We start from the raw sequence: 26,556 nt of genomic DNA on the forward strand, positions 1-26,556 counted from the left end.
GTGGCAGTTTGATAGGACTTGGCTTTTAATTCAGTTTCTGGTATAAAATTAGATCCATCTGATTAATTTAAAATACATACACTAGGCCGAGTGCCTCATTACAAACCTAAACTGGAATAAACATGTCTGATAATGTTGGGATGGGTTAATGAACTCTATGTATTTTCTGACCCTTTAAGCTTTAGATGACACACAGAGCAGCACAACCATTCAAAATAACTGTGAAGGACAGGGTGGCTATAAATTGTACAAATGGGTGCACAAAGGGATACCTTACTGTCTTCCAAATGTCATGTGAAAGAGAATTTCCCCTCAGGGATTAGTACAGTGTACTAAATATTAAAAAAAAATACTGTTGAGTACTTGTCACCAGAGCATGAACTGAAACTAAAACATCTGAGGAAATGTCTTTTACAATACACAACAGAAAAGAGTTTGTGAATTGGCAATTGGATTCTACCCCATTAACAAATTCTTTAAGAAATCAAATATTAAAGTAACATTTACATTTATTTATTTGGCTGATGCTTTTATCCAAAGCGATTTACAATATTTGAGATACAATTAGTTACATTTTTTTTTTTTTTTTGGAGTTGGAGCATAGACTGGTAAAGTGACTTGTTTGGGGTCACACAGTGTTAATTGTGGGATTTGAACCTACAAAACTATATTCATAATTAATTCATAATTTATTCAGTTTACACAGGTCCACACTGCTGTAATTTTGTTTTTTAGTTTTTTGAGGAGTCTCCACATATTCAAGTTACCCATGTGGATGGATAATCAGAGATTATTGCACATGTTTGCCTTAAGCAGAGAGTAACATGACATTTTATTACAAATTATTCTGTTAAAATACATGTGAATATGGGTTTATTTATTTTTCTCAAATAGTTTAAATGCATGCTGACTGCTTTCAGGAAAACTTTTTGTAAGATGTGGTGATTTACTGTTATGATTTGGAAAACTTTGTTTTTTTAATCCTGTGCTTCTTAAACCTGCAGTGGAGAAGATCAATGGGTCATCTGTCTGTCAGAAACCTATGATAATGAGGCTGGGAGGAAGCATAAAAGAGCTCACTGGCATGAAAGAAGAGCAGCTTAGGTTTAAGAGGTAAGGGAGACTATAATTTTCTTTAGCTGAAGACTGAGGTGAAGGCCAGAATATTGCAAGTAATACTAAGGACATCTGCATTGTTTACTTAGGATCACAGCAGGCATCTAGGTGCTTTCCATTTTAATCATGTTGTGACTTGATTTGTTACACCACCCCTACATATGTCTGATCCACATATTTTATTGAAAATAAAAAAGAAAACAAAGACAAAAATAGAAATTATAGGTTTTTTTTGTTTTTTTTTCAGGATGCTGTGACACCATAGGGTGGTGCTGGGGCACTTTTCTACATGTTTTTCGGAAGACTGCAACACACTCTCACAACCTGCAGGGCATTAGTGGGTAGGTACAAATGCACAGAGCATACATTTGAGGCTCTTACAAGAAATCACAGATGGTAGGCTAAGGTAAGAAGAGTCCTCCTGGTTTTCCTATTTTGCCATGATTTCCTTTAAAAAATATTGCAACATATCATCAGGTGGGGTTTTCAGTAATTGTGAAAGTCATATTACTTTGTAACTTTTTTAATATGAACACAGATTTGGCTACTTGTTACATGTACTAGAACATTAGAACACTCTAGACGAGAACAGGCCATTCAGTCCAACAAAGCTCAACAGACCTATCCACTTATTTCTTTCAAAAAAACATTAAGTCATGTTTTGAAAGTCCCAGAAGTTTTACTGTCTACCATACTACTTGGTAGATTATTCCAAGTGTCTATTGTTCTTTGTGTAAAGAAAAACTTCTTAATGTTTATGCGAAATTTGATGAACTTATTTTAAAACAACAGTCTCGATCCACTGGACTAATTCCCTTCATAATTTTAAACACTTCAATCATGTCACCTCTTAATCTTCCTTTGCTTAAACTGTATAGGCTCAGCTGTTTTAATCTTTCCTCATAATTCAACCCCTGTAGCCCTGGAGTCAGCCTAGTCGCTCTTCTCTGGACCTTTTCTGGCGCTGCTATGTCCTTTTTGTAGCCTGGAGAACAAAACTGCACACAGTACTCAAGATGAGGCCTCACCAGTGCATTATAAAAGCTGAGCAGAACCTCCTGTGACTTGTACTCCACACATCAGGGTGCTATATAACCTAACATTCTGTTAGCCTTCTTAATGGCTTCTGAATACTGTCGGGAATTCGATAGCTTAGAGTCCGCTATGACTCCTAAATCATAAGGTGTACTCTCGATTTTCTGACCTCCCATTGTGTGTTCAAACCTAACATTTTTACGTAAGTAGTAATTACATTTATTGGAACTGGAACTTACATTAGCAATATTTTATTATTTTTACACTGTTTCCCCACCATGATGTTTTATTGTTTAAGTATTGTACTGTATGATTAGGAACAGGAATAGTTCATTCTCACTGTCTGCTCTATTATTTCATACCTTGTTACCTTTTACTTCAATGCTTTAAATAATACATTATCTAATCTGAAGGCAGGGCCTTGTCTAGTTCTGAATCCTTCTTATAGGACATCAGTTTGTGGCATACAGAAACTGTGAACCAGCAAAATCTGCTAAGCAGAAGGCCTAGCTTGCGAATCACACATTGTGCACAACTGTTGATCACTAGCTGTAGCAGGATAGTTGGATGGATGGTGGAAGCCTAGCCAGCCTCTGGTAAACGACATGAAAACGAGCAGTCGCTGTCTAACAGTGATACCACAAATGTGTCCTAATAATGCCATGAAAGGCTTTCTACTCAGCTTCTACTCTGCCACTCTGCAATGGCCTGCAGGCTATATTCCATTAATTTTTTTACTGAAGAAATGCAACAATGTGCAGCCTGAAATGAACATTGATCTTGTTGCTGTATCCATTCTGCCGACATAATGAATTCTGTTACTGTTTAAAACAGAAAGTTGTGAATTTCCTTTTTTGTGCCATGATTTCACTATAGCTTTTGAAGTAGATAGTGCTCACCCTGGGCTGCTCATTATCTTCAAAATTTGTAAATTACTGTACCTTATCAAAGTCTTGTAGTGTATTTGCCTGCTGTGAAAGTACTACCACAACCAATATGCCTGATATGGCTGTATGTTGGAACTCTGCTGGTTATCTTTTTATTTATTGAAGGAAAGGACAAAAATCCACTTTCACTTGCTATTTTTGTCCTACAGTGTAGAACAATCTCCCCTTCAAGATTTGAAGTTTAAAGGGGCTAAAGCCCCACTTTTGGAGTTTAGTTAAGCATTTCAAATGCAGGCTCTTGTGCTTCTGTACTTTAACCCCCTGTAGCAGTTTTCACTCTATAATTTTAATGCATAATTTGTCACAGTTGAATTTGTGAATTTATCTATTTTACGTACATTGTTGCATGGTGGTCCAGTATTTAGTAGTGCTACGTCATGGCTTCAGGTTTCTAGATTAAACACCTAGCTTGTTTGCTGTCTGTGGAACTTGCACGGTTTTCTTGTGTCCACTTGGCTTTTTTACTTTCCTTCAAAATATCAAAGATGCATAAGTTAAGCTCTTTCGTCATTTTATATTTGCCTGGTATGAATTAGTGTGGGGGTGTGCATGTGCGTGCCCTTTAAAGGACAGGCATCTACTCCAGGATTACCACCACCGTTTGGCTCAAAGGCAACAAAACTCGACCCCCACAAGATTGTAATGGACATTTATTATTTTAACTCTGAATTCTTTTTTTGTGTTTTCTTTAATTTACCGTTTAGATTTGCACGTAATCAATAACCTTAAACTGCTCATACTGGTTTAAAACTTTTATGGCTTCCTCCATATTTGCTGTAATGCACTTTTAATATGCAAGCTTCTTTTGATAAAAGCCTGAACTTAGTAAATACAGGTAAATGCAATGTGATCCATGAGTAGCAAACTACACACTTGTTGCCCACACTGTTGCCCAATTAGTACTTCAATGCCATGTTGCAGAAGAACGTGAGTAAGATGCACCAGTGACAGTTGAGTGTTAATCTACAGACATTCACGATTAAACACCTTGTTCCTAAGTGCTGCTTGTGTTTGTGCTGTATATAATAAATAATGATCTGAGGGGTATACTGCAAAAGGTTCATGATCAGTCATTTAAAAATCTGTGCCTCCTCATGACTCAGTCAGTTCCTCTCAGCAATAGAGCAGAATACTGGGTATCTTACCCAGCTAAGCTAAAGGAACATTCAGTTACCTATTAAATGAATGTTCATCTTAAGAGTGAGTGGTAATATAACTGCACCACTAAATGCTACATTTTTATAATATTTTCTTTTCCTGCTATTTTGAATAAATATTAATGATAAAAGTTTGCTTTCCAGTTATTCCTGCTTATAAATGGCTGACAGGGTTTCATAATCAATCTGTAAGTCTCCTTACATGGTGTACTGCAGTGAATAGATTGCTGTGCCACCTCCGGACTCTGTGTACTGTGTGTGTGCATGAGCACTGTTACTGACTGCCATTCTAGTCTGGCTGCTGTCCCACCCATCAGCTCCAAATGAAGCTCTTGCTGAAATAACATGAATGGGAAGCACTCTGGAGTTAGCCACACCCACATCTGACATCACTGGCATACCGCTTTTTTACCACATGCCAACAGGTTACTCTATGTGAGGTCACATCATTCAGTATACTCTTTTCTGTCCCTTTCTTCGTCGTAGGCTTTGTGGTGCTGTTCCGCCACTCCTGATCATGATTTTAGATAGTAGTTTTTCAGTGCAGCATTTGCTACACAGAAATAAACAACCATCTGCTTTTACCATTTCAGAGATAGCATGGCTGTTGTGGAGTGAAATCTAAACAGATAAAATGGGTTGCAAGGTCATTCTGTAACCTTGGAAGTCAAAAAGAGAGGAAAGAAACCAATAGGACATACTGTACTTGTCTTGAATATAAGTTTTACAGTAAACGTCTTAAATGCAAGCAATGAACAGAGACTGTAAGGCAATTTGTCTGGGGCCGACCATTTTTTAGATTCAGATAATCTTTCCCACCCACCTTTTAAGGAAGACATCATGCTACCTTTTCATTGATTAAAAACAGAGATTTTCGACTCTTTACAATATGAGAAAAGGCAATGATTGTTACACTTACTCCTTTAAACTACCCACTGGCCCCTTGAACTTGCACTTCCTACCTGGCGGGTGGTTAAGCGGAGGGCAGTTAATCCCCCATACCATGCTTGCAGGGTAAGTACCTTTTCTGGATTTATTTATCAGGCTTTTTCAAAACATAATAAACGGACAGAGGGGTTCGGGAAGGGTGGATTGGGTGGGGGTTATCTTAGTTCCCCAGCAGTAAAATGTATACTAGAGAACAAAACAAATCCGATTAAAAAGGCAAACCAAACCAAAGAGCAATGTAATAAAAGCCATCTTCCTACCTTGCAGCAAGCTCTGGAGATTGAGTTGGGCCTCCTGATGCAGCTCTTCCACACACGCTGGCCTACTCGAGGAGCTGAACACATTTACATGCTGTTGCCATGACGATTTAAAGTGGGCCGTTCTATTGCTTTCCAAGTCCAAGTTAGTGGCAGCTGTAGAGAGATAGAATTTCAATATGTATAGGACTTACGAAGCAAAGATGTGCTGTGTGAAGGAGACAGATAGGTAGCAGGGAGTGCAGAGGCATTTCTCAGTGCACAGCTGCACTCCAGATGTTCTAAGCGCTGCCACTAGTCCTGGGGAAGAATACTTGGCAAATGCTTTTTCAGGCATCCCTTGAACATCATGCTGTTGCTGTTGTTTTGCAAAGTACTTTCTAATTAATTTATTTTCTGTATTCTTGAACACCCTATGGTGTGCTTATTGTGGCCTCTTTGGTTTTATACTTAAATGTATTTTGTAGCTTATCTTCTGCAACAGTGCAACTGTGTTCACATTTGTAGATGTGGAGAACCAATAAGTTAATTGAGTTAGTAGTGCTAACCCGTTCAAACTTACCACCATTTGAAGACATTAGTGTAGCAAAGTTAAACTGTTAGACTGGCGGCCGCTTACTCCTAAATACTGCCTTCCCTTCCTGGGACACAATCTCGGATCTTGACTGCCATGAGCAGCACTAAATGCAAATGCTAGCAGTCAAAATATTCAGGTTTTAAACTGTGAATGTACCCTTTGTAACCAGCTCACTTCAGCTGAGCTTATTTAAATGAGACAGTAGTCCACATTGTGTATCTGCCTGCTTCTTTGATTTCCAATTCTTGTTGACTTTCTTTATTCTTTCATCTATTATGTGCAGTTCATATTGCCCAACATGAAAGGAACTATATGAGGATTGTCTAGTGATCTCATGTTTCATTTAGAGAGAGATCCTGTACTGCCAGGATAGGCTTCAGCTCCTAGAGACTATGTTTTGGATAAACTGGTTAAGAAAATGCATGTTATCTGTAGTGAACTTTACAGTACACTTCACATATGTTTTATAACAGATAAAGAAAATCAAAAAGTATTAAAATAAACTTAATATGAGAAGCATGATATATCAAGTATTCATTCATCCATTTTTTAATCAATTTAAAGAGAAGCCAAAATAAGGACAATGTATTCATTGTTAATTTATTGAACTTAACTTAACAGGCTATATCCTATTCTATGATGATATCTGCCTTGTGGCTGTAAGCCTGGAGTTTGCATGTTCTCCAATTGACTTTAAATTGATGCAATGTGCATGGGAGTGTGTGTACATATGCCATGTCATGGAATGCTGCCCTGTCCAGGAGTTGATCTTACCTTGTACCTGAACCTGGCAGAACAGGCTGTTGCAGTCTGTAGTGCTGGATTAAAGTAAATGAGTTTGCAAATGCATGGAAGGATGGGTAGATGAAATCATGGATGTAGGAGAAAACCAGCACAAACAATATCTTACAAGCACAAAGTGAGTGTGTAAAGTCTGAGTAGTGACTTGGCTGAGAATGTAAACCAGGTCCCCATATCTGTGAAGCATTAGTACTAACTGTTGTGACACCATAACTCTCACATGTCAAGTAAATAAAATAAATTCCACTCCAACAGATGTCAAAGAATGAATGGTACTTGTAAAAGGAACTGACTTCTGCTTAGCAAGAGAAGAAGTCTTTGTGCTCCTAATATCCTCTGCAGACTTTTCACTGTGGTATTTGCGTGATGCACTGCAATAACCTGTGCCACCTATTTATATCTGCCACCTCCGACTTGGAAACTTGGAATATTCACTTTGCTCAATTTTTCAAACTTTTGACTTTCACTGGAGCTAAACAGCAGCCAAAGGATGAACTCCAAACTAAGGACCAATAGCTACATTATACCCAAATAAGAAATAATTTTAACAAAGAGAAAATTTAAAAAAATGTCATAAGCAGAGGGTGACTGAGAATATATTTGCTTTTTTTCTAAAGCCACTCTACCCAGTAACGGGGTTCAGGGAGCTGCAGTCTGCCCAAGTGGTTAGGGTTTAGCCGTGGATGGCATTGAAGTTGATTGTAGGTCCCACTAACATATACTGCATCAGTTCGGAGACACTAGTAGACCTGGGAGAGCTTTGATACTTTTTCCAGTCAGTGCATTTTAGGATTTTTTTCATTGTCATTGCAAAGTAGACAAGCATTCTGTGTCTAATTTCAAATGCCCTCCAATGGTTAATGAAGCAATCTGTATTTAATTTGGTGACTTACATGATGCTTGGCAAATCAGGTAAGGCTGCAATACTTTAAAAAATGCTTTTTGTGTGCTAAAAGCAAATTGCACCCATCCAAGAACCTGCAGCCTTAGAAGTGTGCAGAAAGACTTTGTTAAGGGGGAAACATTTGAGTGGGACCTAGCTATTAGATATGTCTGTCCATTTCCCACTAAGGTTATGCAGTTTGAGGACCAGTCATACCACACTTGTATCCTACAAAGGGGGCACTCCTGGATTTTCAGTAGACACCTCTAATGCCCTAGAAGTTTCTCAGAAACAGGAACTATACTTGCAAGAGAGAATTGAAGAAGACAGGTGAAGAAGAGGACCTAAGTGAACAACTCAGTTTACTGAATCTGTGACATTTCAACAAGAGCTCTCTGCATAACTAATGATTTTTAAAGCTAAACTGCTCTAAACAAGGAATCTGTCATCTGTCCACATCTTTAGATATCTCTGTTTAAGCAACACTTGTTATAATCACAGTTATATTTAGATGATTAGTAACAAAATATATTTAAAGAGGTTTTATATTTTATATCTTTTGCCCAATGTGTACCCTCGGCATTCTTCATCGCCTCTGCTTAGTAGCCTTGTGCGTCTCAGCCTGTTTTGCCTAGAGCTTTCTGTCTCAATCACGTTTCCATAAAGCCTGTTTCTGAGACACTTTCCTTTCAATGTTCCTTACATGCCTTCTGTCAACCTTTTGACTAAAACTAGTGGTAAATAAGTCCCCAATACCTGCTGTGAAAACATCATTTATGTTCATCCAAATACTTTCAGTCTTTGAAAGTGAATTCTAGTTGTGCCTTGTTAGTATTTAGTGAACCAACATTACTTGGTATGTTATTTACTTTTTTGTTATTGAAATGCTCCATTTAAAAACCTTTTCTGTAAAAAAAAATTTGGGAATTGAACTTCAAAGTAACTAACATATTTTGTCATTATTCCTACCACTGAACCACAAAAAGCTGATCTGTCCAATCAGACTGTTTGGAAGGACCAAAAATACATACATACATACACACACACACACACGCACACACACGTAGTTGTGTATTCTTATTATATAGTAGATAATTACACACTTGTTGAGGTTTTTAAGGGCCCAAGAGACAACACCAATCGAATCAGGTACAAGACAGTTATAACTCCTGGACAGGAAATCAATCTGTCTTAGAGCACAGAGTCACCAATGTAATACACACAAATGTCTTAGAGAAGCTGGTGGAAACTAAAATACCAAGAGAAAACCCAGAAAGAGAACAATAATTACATACAAACTTCACAGACAGTGACCAGGCTGAGATGTTAAATTTGATGCCTAAAAATTAATGTCATATACAGATTTATTTAATGATGCATCTTTTGTGTAGCATGCCAAGCCTTACCTCATTAGAGGCCCTTCACTTTTCAATTTCATCTTCACCAACCACTTTCTCATTTCCCACATCTGTCTTTTCACTTTTATGGTTTGCTGTAATCTTTGAATCACATTCATAATGGGCATGGCAAACTTTTAGTTCATTACCCTTTTATTGCAGTTCCCCATTTTGCACATGTCCTTTTCAAATTCATGCAGAGTTAGGCAATAATGAACTGGGCAAGTGAATCAGTTATTGCAGTACACATCTGCCCAGCTTTGCAAAACAAACATTTGGGCAAGTTACACAACATTTCCTTTTCCTTTACTTAGATGTTAAAAGCAAACATATCAGCTTTAGAGACCCAACGTGATTCTTATCTGAGTCACTTTGTGAAGTCTTCACATTTGCCTGTGTTCACATGAGTCTGCTCTTACATGTGGTAATAACACTTTTCATTTCCACACAGGGATCAATAAACTACTATCTATCTATCTATCTATCTATCTATCTATCTATCTATCTATCTATCTATCTATCTATCTATCTATCTATCTATCTATCTATCTATCTATCATTATATATGGTCTTTACTACTGATCTATGTGAAAAAGTCAAATTGTAATTGTCAATTAAATACAAATATTTCTAAGATAGGGAGTATGAAATGCACATGAGCCCAGGTCAAACATTGGGAATATTAAATCTGACCCAATGTGATCAATAGGAATTTATTAAATATTGTTTCAATGAGTGATGGAATTCAAACAGTGACTGTTGTTCCTAATCAACTTAAGAGTCTACTTGTGGATGGCTTAGTGAAAAGGGCAAAGAGCTTTTTGAAGAAGTCCTCATTAACTGACTTTGATCTTGGGTGTAATTGTGTTTTCTGTGCCCAAATGACAAGGGATAAGCCCAGCCTCACTGTATCCTGTGTTAAAATTCAGTAACACTTCCAGTACTGCACATCTGTTTTCTAGTTACATCGTCCCACTTGCTTTAAGTATTGCAGAAAATCAAAACTTTTTGTGCAAGCTTAATGTTTCTTAAACTGAAACTGTAATTGAAGCAAGATCATCCAAGGATAAAAAGGGGAAGAGTTTGTCCTCAAGTAAATCGTTCAGTATTTGTAAATGACATAAGACCTTTCAGGACCTCACACGAATCAGAGTTTGGAGCACACTCAGTCATTTAGCACTGGCCTAAGGTTTGTAATCCTGCTCACCACTTGCAGCAGGACTGGGACCAGGACAAGCAAACAAGAGAGAAGCTGAGAGAAGCAGATGGACAGCAAGAGGTATTCTCTCAGTCCCAAAGGCAAAATCAAAGGGCACTGTGTAGGTCCTAAATTAGCAGACATTGAGCAAAACAAAATCTAATACAATAAAACAAACAAGACAAGACTTAATAACAAGTAGGAGGTTATACATAGATATTCTAACCCTTCAAAAAATTTAAAGAAATTATCAAACAGCATGAATGGAACGTGAAGGACTTGCAATGCCTGAACAAAGTTCTCCTGCCATACTCCTTTTCTAATTTTCTTTGCACCTCTCATCAAATGACTACTGCATGAAACCACTGCATAGTCCTGAGGTGAAAATATTTAAAGTAAACAGGAAATTACAGTACCTATGAACAAAAGATTTCATGGACTGAAAATTAGCTACCAGGACCAGGACTGAGAGCCACTTCTAGAGGTAAAAGTGGCATAGGGGTGTAAGACAGTCCTCCCAATATGTCTTTTATTTTATAGTTGTAGATATTATAAGACATTAAACAACAGCCCCTCTGCTGTTGGCTGTTTTTTTTTTTTCTAGATAGCTACTGGACTCCCAACAGCCCCTTTTAAAATGAGGCTTGCTCACCCAAACACTTTTGCCCAAAATAAAGCTGACTGCCAACCTACAGTTTGTAACTGGCAAGTTACTTGTTAATGGTTTTAAACTACCATAGGTAGTCATTGTCAATGACAGAATTGCCCTGGTCATTGAGTCAATCAAAGAAAGTTGGTTAAAATTAACCCAACTCATTAGTCTTTTTAGTAATCTAACACAGATACTCGGGACATCTCCTTCTACAACAACAGCCTAGAATGCTGTCTTCAGAGTGGGAATCTCTGGGAGTCTAGGGAGTGGTGCTAGGGGGAGGATTTACATCTTCTAATATGCTGAGAACTTATAGTAAGTGAAGTAACGTGTGGATACTTTTGCCTGTGGGTAAAAGCATCTTAAATATCACAAGTAAATGAGCTGAGTAATGTACTCCCTCAGTAAAGGGGAACTTGTCACTCAATATACCCTACCACTGACTTGGTCAAAAAGAAACTTTATTATGTAAACATAAACATGTATTAAAGCTGTAATTTCTTTAAATTATAGCAATAGTACATTTTTTAGAGAAAATACCAGGGTTCCTGTGTGCATTTCATCAAATGTAGGCTGCTCACAGCTAGAATTGCTTATCTGGAAATGAAATGGTCAAACACTGTTTGTCCTCTGATTGCACTTGAACAGATGTTCTTAGAGAAGCAAAAGATGTTTCCTTTATTGGCGACCCACCCAAAACCACACTTTGTGCTGTTAAAGCACATATTACACGAATGGTTAACTTTCATTTGACATCTACTTGCAGTGTATTGGGAGTGTCCATTGTTTAGTACATGTGTTATTGCTTATGCTGATATTTTTTACATAGTAAAGGCAAAGTCATGGATAATAACTGAGGTTGCAAAGGAATGACTGGGATGGGAGTAAAGGAATTGTTATCAGAAACAACTATGCATCCTAAATATACAGTATACAATATAAGATAAAGAGGTGCAGAGACTGACAGGGGACACTATTGAACACTCCTAGGACTTCACAGGTTCTGGAAAACAATCTCTAAACAAGGCTATATTATGTTGCTATTAAAGCAGTGGTGTTAACAGGAAGCAGAGGGTGATGGTGTGAGGAACCTCATCAGAACTGGCCGATGTTAACAGTGGTGTTCCACAGGGGTCAGTGCTAGGTCCGCTGCTATTTTTAATATATAAATGATTTAGATAGGAATATAAGTAACAAGTTGGTTAAGTTTGCAGATGATACCAAGATAGGTGGATTAGCAGATAATTTGGAAACCGTTATATCATTACAGAAGGACTTGGATAGCATACAGGCTTGGGCAGATTTGTGGCAGATGAAATTTAATGTCAGTAAATGTAAAGTATTACACATAGGAAGTAAAAATGTAGGGTTTGAATACACAATGGGCGGTCAGAAAATCGAGAGTACACCTTATGAGAAGGATTTAGGAGTCATAGTGGACTCTAAGCTATTGACTTCCCGAAAGTGTTCAGAAGCCATTAAGAAGGCTAACAGAATGTTAGGATATATAGCACCTTGATGTGTGGAGTACAAGTCCAAGGAGGTTCTGCTCAACCTTTATAATGCACTGGTGAGGCCTCATCTTGAGTACTGTTTTCAGTTTTGGTCTCCAGGCTACAAAAAGGACATAGCAGCACTAGAAAAGGTCCAGAGAAGAGTGACTAGGCGGATTCCAGGGCTACAGGGGTTGAATTATGAGGAAAGATTAAAAGAGCTGAGCCTTTACAGTTTAAGCAAAAGAAGATTAAGAGGTGAAATGACTGAAGTTGTTTAAAATTATGAAGGGAATTAGTACATTGGATCGAGACTGTTATTTTAAAATGAGTCCATCAAGAACACGGTTGGAAACTTGTTAAGGGTAAATTTCACACAAACATTAGGAAGTTTTCTTTACACAAAGAATGATAGACACTTGGAATAAGCTACCAGGTAGTGTGGTAAACAGTAAGACGTTAGGGACTTTCAAAGCTTGACTTGATGTTTTCTTGGAAGAAATAAGTGGATAGGACTGGCGAGCTTTGTTGGTCTGAATGGCCTGTTCTCGTCTAGAGTGTTCTAATGTTCTAATGTAGACACAAATATGATGTTGTTATGCCCTGGAAAGGCAGCAGAAGGTGGCTGCCCAGTGGACAGCAATTCCTTGGTGCAATACAGTGCAGCAGGTGACTCTATCTAATGGGATATTCAGAAAAAGACAGGGTACAAAGTAGGAGACTTGGTTCGTTCCCAGGTCCTCCCTGCGTGCAGTTTGAATGTTCTCCCCATGTCTGCGTGGGTTTCTTCCGGGTGCTTCGGTTTTCTCCCACAGTCCAAAGACATGCAGGTTAGATGCATTGGCGATCCTAAATTGTCCCTAGCGTGTGCTTGGTGTGTGTGTGTGTGTGCCCTGTGGTGGGCTGGCACCCTGCCCAGTGTTTGTTCCTGTCTTGCACCCTGTGCTGGCTGGGATTGGCTCCAGCAGACCCCCGTGACCCTGTGTTAGGATATAGCGGGTTGGAAAATGACTGACTGACAAAGTGGGATGCCTGTCTATGTTTGTGCTACAGAGTACATGCCATGGAAGCTCTAGGCATATGACTCAGGTGCTTAATCACAGTGTTTGTATATAAACCCATTCATCCCCTCTCAATAGGGTGAGAGGCAAGGAGTCAGTTTGTGGAAGCAATGGAGGACCAATATAGAAGAGAAGGAGTATGGTCTTTGAGGGAGGCTAGAATGTTGTGATACCTCATATATTTGAGAAAGTGGACCAGCAGCTCCACAATGCACTTAGTACTTACCACCTGTATGGGAAGATCAGTCGGGCAATTTTAATTATTATGTTGTAGTTTACCTTATTCATTTTTCCCCTTGTGTTATTACCTTGTTTTACAATAAAAAAATGTTTTTACCTTTCCTGTGCTGATTGGGATTCAAGGATGGCCTAAGAGTGCTCCCTAGAGTTCACAGAATGATTTATTCTCTTAATATAATGTCTATGCTGGCCAATCAAGAACGGGGATACCATGGTCCTTAAACCAGGTACTGGTAGCTTTGGCACTGTGTGCAGGTGCCAGGTCCTGTTGGAAAATGAAATCTGCATCTCCATAAAGTTCGTCAGCAGCAGAAAGCATGAAGTGCTCTAAAACTTCTTGGTAGACGGCTGCATTGACCTTGGACCTCAGAAAACACAATGGACCAACACCAGCAGATGACATGGCACCCCAAACCATCACTGACTGTGGAAACTTTACACTGGACCTCAAGCAACGTGGATTCTGTGCCTCTCCTCTCTTCCTCCAGACTCTGGGACCTTGATTTCCAAAGGAAATGCAAAATTTACTTTCATCAGAGAACATAACTTTGGACCACTCAGCAGCAGTTTTGTCTTTAGCCCAGGCAAGACGCTTCTGACGCTGTCTCTTGTTCAAGAGTGGTTTGACACAAGGAATGCGACAGCTAAAACCCATGTCTTGCATACATCTGTGTGTGGTGGTTCTTGAAGCACTGACTCCAGCTGCAGTCCACTCTTTGTGAATCTCCCCCACAGTTTTGAATGAGTTTTGTTTCACAATCCTCTCCACTGTGCGGTTATCCCTATTGCTTGTACACTTTTTTCTACCACATCTTGTCCTTCCCTTCGCCTCTCTATTAATGTGCTTGGACACAGAGCTCTGTGAACAGCCAGCCTCTTTAGCAATGACCTTTTGTGTCTTGCCCTCCTTGTGCAAGGTGTCAATGGTCGTCTTTTGGACAACTGTCAAGTCAGCAGTCTTCCCCATGATTGTGTTGCCTACAGAACTAGACTGAGAGACCATTTAAAGGCTTTTGCAGGCGTTTTGAGTTAATTAGCTGATTAGAGTGTGGCACCAGGTGTCTTCAATATTGAACCTTTTCACAATATTCAAATTTTCTGAGATACTGAATTTGGGACTTTCATTAGTTGTCAGTTATAATCATCAAAATTAAAAGAAATAAACATTTGAAATACATCATCAGTCTGTGTGTAATGAATGAATCTAATATAAGTTTCACTTTTTGAATGGAATTACTGAAATAAATCAACTTTGTTATGATATCCTAATTTTATGACCGGCACCTGTAAATGTTTAAATATTCTTGTACTTTGCACTTTATGGAACACTGTCTTGCAAATTTATCTAATCTCTTCCACAGTTGTTCCATTTAGAGTGAGCTTTTGCCTTTCTCCCAGTGCTGCTATGATAGGCTCTGGCTCATTCAAACCATGAACTGAATTAAGTGGACACAGGAATGGAAGAGTAATTCTTTCACATTGACTACCATCACAGAGCACTTTACAAAGGTCTTGTAATAAAGGGAATAACTTAAGAGATGCAGGAGTAGAAATCTTTTTGCTAATCACGTATTATTATCTTTTTTTCATCAGTGTTGTCATGGTCTTTTATAAGTGTGTATTTGTTACACGTCAGAAATCTATGTTCAGACATTGTCCTTTCGTCATCATTGTTGTCATGTTACATAACATAACATTCTCATTATTTGTAAATAAACATTTTTCTTACAGTAGTACATAGGGAATCAAGGCTCGGGTCTAACAGGACCAAATTCCGTAAAGAAAAGAAGGTGTGTTTAGCTGGCCAGGAGACAGTTTTTAAATTTGCCACCTTATTTATATTGCACAATCTAAGAGGTTTTCGCTTTGTCATTTTATTAGCAGCCATTACTAAAAGAGCTTGCAGCACGTTGCCTGATATCGGCAGCATTTTAGTGGATCAGCTTTTTTTTGTGGATTTGCCTGCTGATCTCAGTAACCACAGAGTGAACCGTCTCCATAACTACTGCATGACTGTCAGAAGCCAAGCGTCAGATGCTCTTTTAAGAAAGCATTTGACGTAGCATATTTTTCCTGGCTGTAGTAGGTTTTTATTAAGGATAATATATCATATAAAGAGATGACTGGTTAAAGAGGGCATTTGAGGGGTAAAGGCAGATGGAAGGGGATAGCACAGTACAACAGGGTCTTTATGACTAGAAATCTTTTTACATGCCTGGGCACAAGGCTCACACTGAATTAGGAGAAATATATAACCAGACTGACTGAGTTGACTCAGGAACTTGTTATCCAACAAAGAGCACCAGGATGTATGAGTGAACGAGCAGGGGAGGGTACACTTTCAGTTATCCATGCTACTTTCCTCTATCCTCTTGAGCCCAGCAGATGTTACAGTATGGGCACTCATATATTTCCTCAGGGTTACTGGGTTGAAGACTTGGGAAGTATTTTAATAAAACAAACAATAACCAGGAGATCCAGTGACTAAGTGACCTTTGGTTACAAAGTTTGCAAGAAATACAAAGGAAGACTCTAGTGTATATTGTATTGTATTTCTGAGGTGACAATGATAGATTGGCTATTTATCTCTGTCAGAAGTATTACTTGTGCTCTGTTTTGTGTATTTTATTTAACCTTATATTCATGACACCCATTGCATGCCTAACCCTCCTGGAAGGGTGTTGCTTTTTCTCTGAATTGTATTCCCCAAGATTTCTTCCGTTTTTTTGTCCCTACAAAGTTTTGGGGAGTTTTTTCTTGTCTTCTTAGGGAGTCAAGACTGGGGGGCTGTCAAAAAACAGGGCATGTTAAAGCCCATTGAGGCATTTCCTTGTGTGATTTTGGGCTATACAAGAAGTAAATTGTTGTTGTTGTGTGGCAGTGAAAGACATTGAGTAGTTGAACTGACCTGGCGGGACCTTTGAAAACAATGATGGGATTGATTTACATACTTATTTAATAAACGTTCCTCTGTGAGACAATAAAAAAAATTATAACTGACAAGATTGACAAACAAGATCTTGTGACACGGACCACTGAGCCCATCAAGTAACAAAGGAAGAGACTAAACTACATGGAGCAGTGGGTAGGAGGAGAAGAGACTCAAAAAGAAACTGGGCAAGCCAGAAGGGTGGGGTCTTCACTTGACAGATTCTGCAGTTTCAATAACAAGTTACTGAGCAGATCGTCAAAAGGGAAGCTCTGGTGCTAATTAGAGTGCATCAGAGAATGAGCCTTCAGTGCTGCTAAGCCTGACCTATTGTAAGGCATTTCTAGAACATAAGACAAATGCAGAAAATGAAAGGTTTAAATACAGTGGCTCAATGTTATGTTATATGGACCGATTTTGCTGATGTTCACATGTCTGTTAATCCTTGTCCTGAGATACTGCAACAGAAGAGAATATCAGACTTCTTCAGAACAACTGTCGTTGCAAAATCCTAAAACTCTAGAAAATATCCCAACATATCGTGGCTCCAACCTGAGCCTCTAGACCATTGAAGAGTTTTCCTGCATACTGTTTGTTGGCTCTCCTGAAATTCAGTGTAGCAGCAACCGATACATCCATTATATAAACACAACATTCTCATACACAGTAAATTCAATTCAATGTCATGGATGGACCAGAGTCTGTTTCGGAAACATAGGGAAAGAACCTTTATTTTCTTAAATTGTTTTGGGTAGCTAGAGCTTATCTCTGTAACATGGCAGAGCCCACACTAGAAGGAACACCACTGGATTACAGAGCCTATGCATGCACACCCCACTCTCCAATATAATTTATCATCTAACATACAGGACATTTCATTTAGAATATGAGAAGTAAAAACACACGCTGACATATGATGTACATGTAAACAGATAGAGTAGGTAATGAAACTGTTTTCCATTCATTCAAGCAAAGAGACTACCTGACATCATAAAATAATAGACCTTTGTGACAGCATACAAGGCTTACAGCAGAGTTTCAGTAATGTAACTGTTACAGAGAAGGCAAGGTGTCTGAGCCATGACAGTAGGATCAGAGCTGCAGACAGGATATAGCAATACTTTGGCTTGAAGCCTCAACTCAGTATCTAGTGCTCACTTGGGGAGCAATGAAAAATTATGTTAATGTTTGCAAGAACTTATTTATGTTAGTCTGGGTTTCCTGGCTTTGTAAACCATGAAAACAAAGAACACACTTAACTGGACAAAAACCATGACATGAGAGAATGTCTGGTTTTTGATGAATGCTGGAGGGCACTCTGGTTAATCTGTCTATTTTATATTGCATCCTTCTTATCTATTTTGTCCTTTTGTATAGTATATATATATATATATATATATATATATATATATATATATATATATATATATATATGTATATATATATATATATATATATATATATATATATATATATATATATATATATATATATATATATATATATATGCTAGCTGTGTAAGCCAGTGCTGTGAAAAGCCTGGGCTCCTAGAAATCATGAGTTCTGGTACTTCAATCAATCAATAGCATCGGTTGTGCTTTAGCGGCTAAGCAAGGTTCTCTTTTGTTTCATTTTGCCAAAGTGCTTGCCTCTGTTGTCTCCTAAGAGCTAAGCGAGTTTCTCTCTCTTCGGAGGTTTCCTTTTGCCAATGAGCTCGCGTCACTTGTGTATTAGCGGGGGATTTCACTTTGGCGAAAGGGTCGTTTTCTTTGAGCTTCATGCTGTAGCATCTCACTTCCAGGCCAGAGAGACACACACACTTCCATGCATAGACATTTATATATATATATATATATATATATATATATATATATATATATATATATATATATATATATATATATATATATATATATATATATATATATATATATATTTGTGTGTGAGCACACATCTTTTCTTTAGGCAGGGAGATGTACCATTATCAGTTGTAGATATTTGCCAGAGGCACCTGCAGGAATCCATCTATCCATTCATTCATCAATCTTCACAGCATCAAACACAAACACACTCAATCATGATGGGACAATTTAGAGTCACCCTTGAAGTTAACATGCTTATTTCTTGAATGTTTAAAGAAACTGGGACACCCAGAGAAAACTGTTAAACATAAAGAGATTGTAAAAACTCCAGATGAATAAAGAAAAGGCTCCTGTAGCAAATGCACTCATAGCTGTCAACTACACAGGCAACTGTTGCGCCACTACGCCTCCCAAAGTTTGATATTTTTATCATGCAAGGTCCAGATGTGTTTGCTAAGAATCTCACTGGTTTCTATAAATCAAAAAATAAATTGTAATATTTTATTACAGGAAACAGTATAGTTTGGTTGAGGATGTGCCTCAGAAAAGGTTGAGGTCCACTGTTGTGTAAGATTCTAACCACAAAACAGACTAACTGGAGTATTTAGGAGCTTCCATCCATTTTCAATATTAAGTAAAGCAAGTGGTCATTGTGCAGTAAATATTTGCAAGTTTTTGATTACAGTCACAAAAAATCATAGATTCACATTTTAATGACTACTATTTGATTTACTCTATCAACTATTTGAATAAACTTAAGCAGATGTAAAAAAAAAAGTTAAAAAAATTTAATTTTAAACATTTTCATTACCTTGAAATTTGAACTTGAACTCTACCAGCAGTATAGAAAATAAAATTGTAAACTTGCCACTCTTTCATGTCCAGTTATCCACCCAACCATAGATTTTCTGTGCCCACTTTTTCCATTACAGAGTTACAAGGAACAAGCCAGCTAAGCAGTTTTAATATTTTAAATATTTCAAAAATAAATGTTTAATTCCCTCATTACTGGAAACCCTGTAAATTCTGTATTTATTACTGCAGAATGAACTCCAAAATCAGTACTCACAGTCTCTGCTGCCTTCTCATCACTGATGCAATGTGATTCCCTCAAGTTTTGTTCACTAATTTATTTACATGTATAGTAACAAGATAAAAAAAAAAACAAAGTAAAAGAGGAAGTGGGCAAAGGGCTGAACAGGAAGGACTGGGTTTCCCAATGCCGAGTGTACAGGGTTTTAGGTGCTGGAGAGCTGCTGTTTATGACTGTTTGGTTTTTATGTCCTTATTATGTGAAAACTCAAACAATCCACAAAACACAAACTTTGTCTTTTATGTTCAGCAGTGTTAACATCACCCTGTGGCACTTTTGCTATTGTACCTTTTTCAAAGGGGTCATTCTTATATTCATAATGAAATGTACCCACCCAGTGAAGAATGAAGTGAAAGTGAAGTAAGGATCAGCCAAGATGTTTATTTGTTTATTTTTATTTTGCACTTTTTATAATTAGCTTTATCAAAGCATTCTACAGATCAGCACAAAAATTAAAAGTTTAATACCCAGACATACATCATTTAACCCATTTAATCTAGTTAAGAGTTGCAGGGTACAAATTAATATTCATTATTAAAAATGAGTAAGAATACACTTTTAGCAATAATTTCAATATCTCTTTACTAACAAATTCTGTTTTTAAAATAACTATTAAATAACAATAATCCATCCATCCATCCATTATCCAACCCGCTATATCCTAACTATAGGGTCACGGGGGACTGCCGGAGTTAATCCCAGCCATCATAGGGCATAAGGCAGGAAACAAATCCTGGGCAGGGAGCCAGACCACCACATAAATAACAATAATATATAATAAAAATAATAATTTTATAAAATAACATCAATTCCTTAAATCTGCTTAATCTGCTTTAGGGTCAGGGGTATTGGAGCCTATCCTGAACACATCATGGTGCAAAGAAGCATCCGTGGACAGGGTGACAGCCCATTTTAAACCCGATAGATAGATTTAGTGTTAATATCAAGCCCTGCAGTGGCCCAAACAGAACAAAAATATTAAAAAGAAAAATGTATTAACTCAAAACATAAGGGAGTATCAGAACTATCAAACCGTTCAATTTTCATTCCAGTTACAGGTAGTGTAGCCTAGTGACTAAGGAAATGGGCTCTAAATTGCATTTTATTTTCCAGTTTAGTGTCCACCGATGACCAATGTGTTTGCTTAAGAAAGTGACTTCACCTGCCTGTGTGCTGGCTATAAAAATATATCTGAAAATTGTATAATAAAAAATACATGTGCTTTTAAAAAGCCTAAAGATGGTATTCATTATGAAAATTCATTATTTAAAATAAAGATTTTGTTTAACTCTCTTATTCAGTTTAGGGTCATTGGGAGCGGGTAATATTAAATGTAGTAGGCTATTTTTTGGATATGAGAGGCTATACAGTGACTTGGGAATTTCTACGAGTGACTTAAGCCGCGACAAATCATCCATTCTTCTGGATGTGCTGCCAGAAATATTAAAACTAAAGCATCACAAATTAAGTTAAAGTATCCTCACTGTGTCAGATTGGGCCAGGTTAGATAGTGGGGGTTGTTCCTGGACAGACCTAGAAAGCACAAGCGAGTAGTGGGGATGAACTGGGAACCTCTGCAGGAGGTCCCTGTCTAAAAGAATTTCACATTCCATCTCCAGAAGAGCTTTATCCGCCTCCTGGAAAGAAGGAAGCATTCCATGCATGGTTAGCATGGTGGATCCCTGAAGCAGCAGAGTGGTATCAGCAGCCCAAAAAGGGAATCAAAATCCGGGTGTGGGAGGAGCTCACAAAGACCATGGAAAATCGATTGAACTCAAAGAGGTTTGGGCAACCCAGAAGAGAAAGGCAGGGCTTCATCCAGGCTGTTCTCAGCAAGAGTGAATATTTTTTTTCTTTTTTTTTTGAATTTATTAAAAGCAAGTAACATTCCATACAAACAAGTTAAACTTAACAAAACTAAATTCAATTCAACCCCCACCCAAGAGAAAGAGAAAAAGGTCAACAGCCACAGTAAAACTTTTAAGAGTATAAAAGAAAGTGGAGAATTCTTTTCCCCAATATAAAAGCTTATTCTAAAATGTTATTGATTAAATCCTGCCAGGTTTTAAAAAAGTTTTGAACACATCCGCTAAGTAAGAGTTTGATTTGTTCCAATATCAAATAGTATATAACATCAGTTATCCACTGACTTAAAAGAGGTGGGCTGTGATTCTTCCAGTTGAGTAAGATAAGTCTATGTGCTAGTAGTGAAGTAAAGGCAATTATAGTTTGGTTGTCCTTCTAAGGGTGGGGAAATTTGTTGAGCTGTCATGGATGACTTGCCTTTTCAGTGTAGTGTGGTCATCGGGAGCAGTGACCTTGGAATGACTGGATTGGTGGTCCCCTTTTTTAAAAAAGGGGACTGGACAGTGTGTTCCAAGTGTCTGAAGATCACACTCCTCAGCCTCTCTGGGTAAGCTTATACTACTGGAAAGGAGACTTTGCCCAGTCGTAGAACCTCAGATCCAAAAGGACCAATGTGGGTTTTGTCTATGCCATGGAACAGTGGACCTTCTCTTTCTCTCATGAGGATCCTAGAGGGGAGTGGGAGTATACCCAATCCATTTACATTTGTTTTATGGACTTAGAGAAAGTGCATGACCATGTTCCCTGAGGTATTTTGTAGGGGGTGCTGGGAGATTACAGGATTCCAGGGACCTTAATAAAGGCAATTCAGTCCCTATATAATCACAATGAGAGTTATTTTCATATACTCGATAAAAACATCTGCACTTTTCCCAATAGGTGTGGGACTCTGCCAGGGCAATGTTTTGTCTTCTATCCTGTTTGCAATTTTCAATAACAAGATATTAAAATGTAGCACTGGTGTCCAGTTCGATGGTCTTATAATTGCACCTTTGCTTTTTGCTGGTAACATGGTCCTGTTGGCCTCAGCGGTATGTGAATTCCAGCACACATTAGGACAGTTTGCGACTGACTACAATGAGAATGAGCAGCTCCAAATCTGAAGATATGGCCCTCAACAGGAAAAAGATGGATTGTCATTTCCAAGTGGGAGTTGAGTTATTGCCACAAGTGAAGGGGTTTAAGTATCTCAGGGTCTTGCTCATGAGTGAGGAAGAAAAGGGATGGTGAGATCGACAGCAAATCATGGCAGTGAGTGCAGTTTTGCAGTCGTTATACCAGTCTATAGTGGTGAAGAAGGAGCTGAACCAGAAGGCAAAGCTCTCAATCTACCAATCAATTTACGTCCCTACCCTCACCTGTGGTCATGAGCTTTGGATAATAACTGAAATATAGATCATTGGTACAGGTCAGGTTAGCAAGCATGCATTGGTATAGCATGTTGTCGCACCTACCACATGACAAAACAGCTTGGGATGCGGTTGGCAGCTTCCCATGCACACACACAGTACAGCCCCACCCATGGAAGTGACCATCTATCAAGTACTACGTAGGCATCCCCTTGGCCTGGTCCAGCCGCTTGAGTCTTCAACAATGAGGATCCTGTGAGCTGAATCACCCTTTGGGAATCGCGCCACGTGGCCGTAGTGCTGTAACTGACACTCCCTCACAAAGCAGTTAATGTGTCTCATTTGGGACTCCGTGAGCAACCGCTCATTCACAGCCACATGTGCTTCTCAGGATAAGAATGCTTATCTATGGACAGTTCACTAAATTGGAATGGAAAGCGTTGAAATCCGCCACTCGAAAGGTTCTGTCCACAGTGTTTTATCCTAAAATCCTATCCCTGATTTCCCCCAGTATGTTCACTTTAAACATTTGGGATTGCAGTGTCTTATTTCTACACATGTATTAAAAATACTTAAAATAACTATTGAAGGATAGACAGAGCTAAAGAAAAAAATCAAAAGAATTGACACTAGAGAATTAAAAAGGTAAAATTGCTGTTATGTTTTTAAGAGGACAGTAGCAAAAGTTAACTGAAGTTTGATTCATTTTTATATCTTGCTGTCACTAACTGCATGGCCTGGTAACAGTAAACAGTGTTTAGAGAAGCTTTGTGGTCAGCTTGTACTATGTGTAAAACAACACTGCGACCATATTCAGGTGTGGCATGTTTGGTATTTCTAATTACACAGTAACGTTAACTTACTTATTTGTTTAGATCTGCATATGAGAAGTTGGATGCTGGGTAATTTTGTCTGTGGCTCTACTGCAGTGTTTTTGGTCTTGTTTACTGTTTTAGGTGTGCTTTGGACTGAAAATTAAATTTCCTGTGGCTCTTCTTTAACAACTTGCTTAACAGCAGTTTTTTTTACCTCCTTTTAATTAAGTGTGGCAGAACACGATTTAGGTCAAATAAACTTTTTCTGCAGATGCAATTGCCATTTCTCTCAACTTCAAACTAACTGTGACTGTATTATTAACTGTGAGCCACAGATACTAAATATAGTTGTTCACTTTTACCACTAGTCTAATGATGTCTTTGAATGCCAAATCTGGTTTTACAGAAAGGTTTTCCCTTGCAATAGGTTATATTTATTGTTTACATATGTAATATGACTTCCTCACACACAATGTACATTTATACAGTATGTTTAATCTGGGACTTTTTAGAAAACTGTTTAGCCATAGAAAGTTTTATCCATCATAACCACAGACTCGGGAAGTGCATCATTACTCTTTACTGTTTAAAGCACTACTCCTTTGAGAAAAGAATTCCTTACTCAATATTTCAGAAAAGGAGTGGAAGGCAGTCATGCACAAAATTTACTTGAGCTCCATATGCGCAAAGCATACAATTATTCAACTTAAAATTATATATTAAGCACATCTGTCTCATTTAAAATTGTCCAAAATGTTTCCCAGGGCAAGATCCAACCTGCAAACGTTGTAATCAAGTTCCAGCCTCATTGGGCCACATGTTTTGGGCCTGCACCAAATTAATGTCATTCTGGACCAAAATCTTTACCAAAAGCCTTGGTGTCACAATCCCTCCTAATCCACTAACAGCTGTGTTTGGTGTTCTTCCAGATGGGCTTAAAGTGGAGAAGGACAAACAAACTGTGATTGCCTTTACTTCACTATTGGCACACAGACTTATCTTGCCTAAATGGAAGAATCCTAACTCACCTCTTTTAAGTCAGTGGGTAACTGATATCATATTTTATCTGAAATTGGAAAAAATCTAATTCTTACTTAGAGGATCTGTACATAAGTTTTTCAAAACCTGGCAGGATCTAATCAATAACATTTTTGAATAAGCATTTACATTTTTTTTAATTCTATTTATGTATTATTTTTCCTACTATTAAAGTTTTACGCTTTTGGCCTAGCTGTCTTTCTTATAGGTGAGGGTTGGTTTGATTTGAATCTAGTTTTGTAAAACTTGACTTACTTATATGGAATGTTATTTGATTTTAATAAATTCAATAAAATGTTAAAAGAAAGCCCCACTCCTGCTCTGAGCTCCACCTCATGAGGCATTGGATTTGTTTAGAAATTTCAAACAGAGCAAGTGTTGCTACACACTTATAAGCCAAATGCACTTGGCTTGTTTCTTGATGTATGTTTTATATGCCTGGCTTTGATAGACAAGGATTCCTATGTATAGTATATTTCACCTTCCTTCCTGCAGAGATTTGGCACAGGCAAGAAATGGCATTTCAGATCCAACCATGGAAATCCTCAAAAATATCCTTACAAACGCCACTGTACTGAACCACTGCATTCTTGAGCCCAGAAGTCTTTGACTATCCTTAGGGACTGTTGGACTGCCCTTCATGTGAATTACAGTAGAATTCCACCTGCAAAAGTACACATCATCTGCTGCCAGTGTTAACCAAGGAGGACAATGTCAGCTTCCTGCCATCTCCTCTGACACTACCTTAACCCAGACCATTGGCATGCTCACTGTGGTTTGTAGACTAGCTGTCCAGTTGACCAGTATTAATTTCTGCAACACTAAATGGCTTCTGCCAGGCCTGTCTCTTGTCCTTTAAACTGCTTCATGTTACATCTTTCCATGAGAGCCAGAAACCCTATCACATTAGATATAGTAAGGTGCAAACATAATGATTTGGCACCTTAATTGAACGACACTTTATTTATAATTCTTTGAAATATATTGATTTATCAATAAAATAAATGATGCACACGTGGCAATAGGGCTGATATGTTTCGTCTATGTCAAAATGTCAGAATGTTCTTCCCATGTCCTGGTGGGTTTTCCTCCCATAGGCCCAAAGACATGCAGTTTAGCTTTGACTATTCCTAATTGCACGTTTGTAAGTGTGGGTGCGTAACTTAATGGGCATTTAAAAAATTACTGTTGTTATTCTGTGATTATTAATCTTAGATTTATCTTTTTGTTTAATTAGTTATGTGAAGGTGGAAGCAAATAGGTGTCCAAACTGTGGAAGAAGTGACCATACTTTAGTAGTGGGCATAATGGACCTTACCTCATCCTACTGGTGTCCACTTTGGCTTTCAAAATCTTGCACTTTATGAGCTTCAATGTCCATTTTCATACTCTGTTTGTCCAGTTTAGAATAAGAGAGTGTTATGGTCAAGCTAACTGTAAAGAACACTAAGCAGGCCATGACTGCCAATGAGACCCCAATTCATTACAGTACATTCATCTACACAGGCCCAATTCAGCCCCCTTTCACTTTGACAGCAAGCATGTAGGCCTTAAACGAAAATGATTCCAAGACCAAATAAGCAGGGAATTGAACCACAGTCCAGATATTTAGAGGAGAGGACTCATAAACCTCAAATTTCAATCACAGTGTTTTCCTGATGTTGAGTTACTTATTCCTTTTCCCAGATTCAATTGTTCTGGATAAGATTGTGAGGTGCCAGGACCAAGCTTGCCATGGATGGAACACCACTTTCTATATATAAGCAGGTTACTATATAAGGGCCATAAATTAATTTGCACTGAAAGTCTGTGTCCTCCTTCTTCGGCATTGATTGCCTGCCT

General features: G+C 38.1%; 1 protein-coding gene across 2 annotated transcripts in view; it reads right to left on the minus strand.

The window, feature by feature from the left end:
* Window positions 1-26,556, minus strand: part of nhsl2 (NHS-like 2) — a 114,414-nt gene that overhangs the window by 52,765 nt on the left and 35,093 nt on the right. For both annotated transcript variants that reach the window (XM_039766389.1, XM_039766388.1), the window contains exon 2: window positions 5,464-5,616. In XM_039766389.1, the coding sequence (XP_039622323.1) occupies window positions 5,464-5,616 (153 nt within the window). The remainder of the gene's footprint in view (window positions 1-5,463; window positions 5,617-26,556) is intronic.

This window comes from Polypterus senegalus, chromosome 10 (genome assembly GCF_016835505.1).
Source record: "Polypterus senegalus isolate Bchr_013 chromosome 10, ASM1683550v1, whole genome shotgun sequence".
NCBI classification, from domain to species: Eukaryota; Metazoa; Chordata; class Cladistia; order Polypteriformes; family Polypteridae; genus Polypterus; species Polypterus senegalus.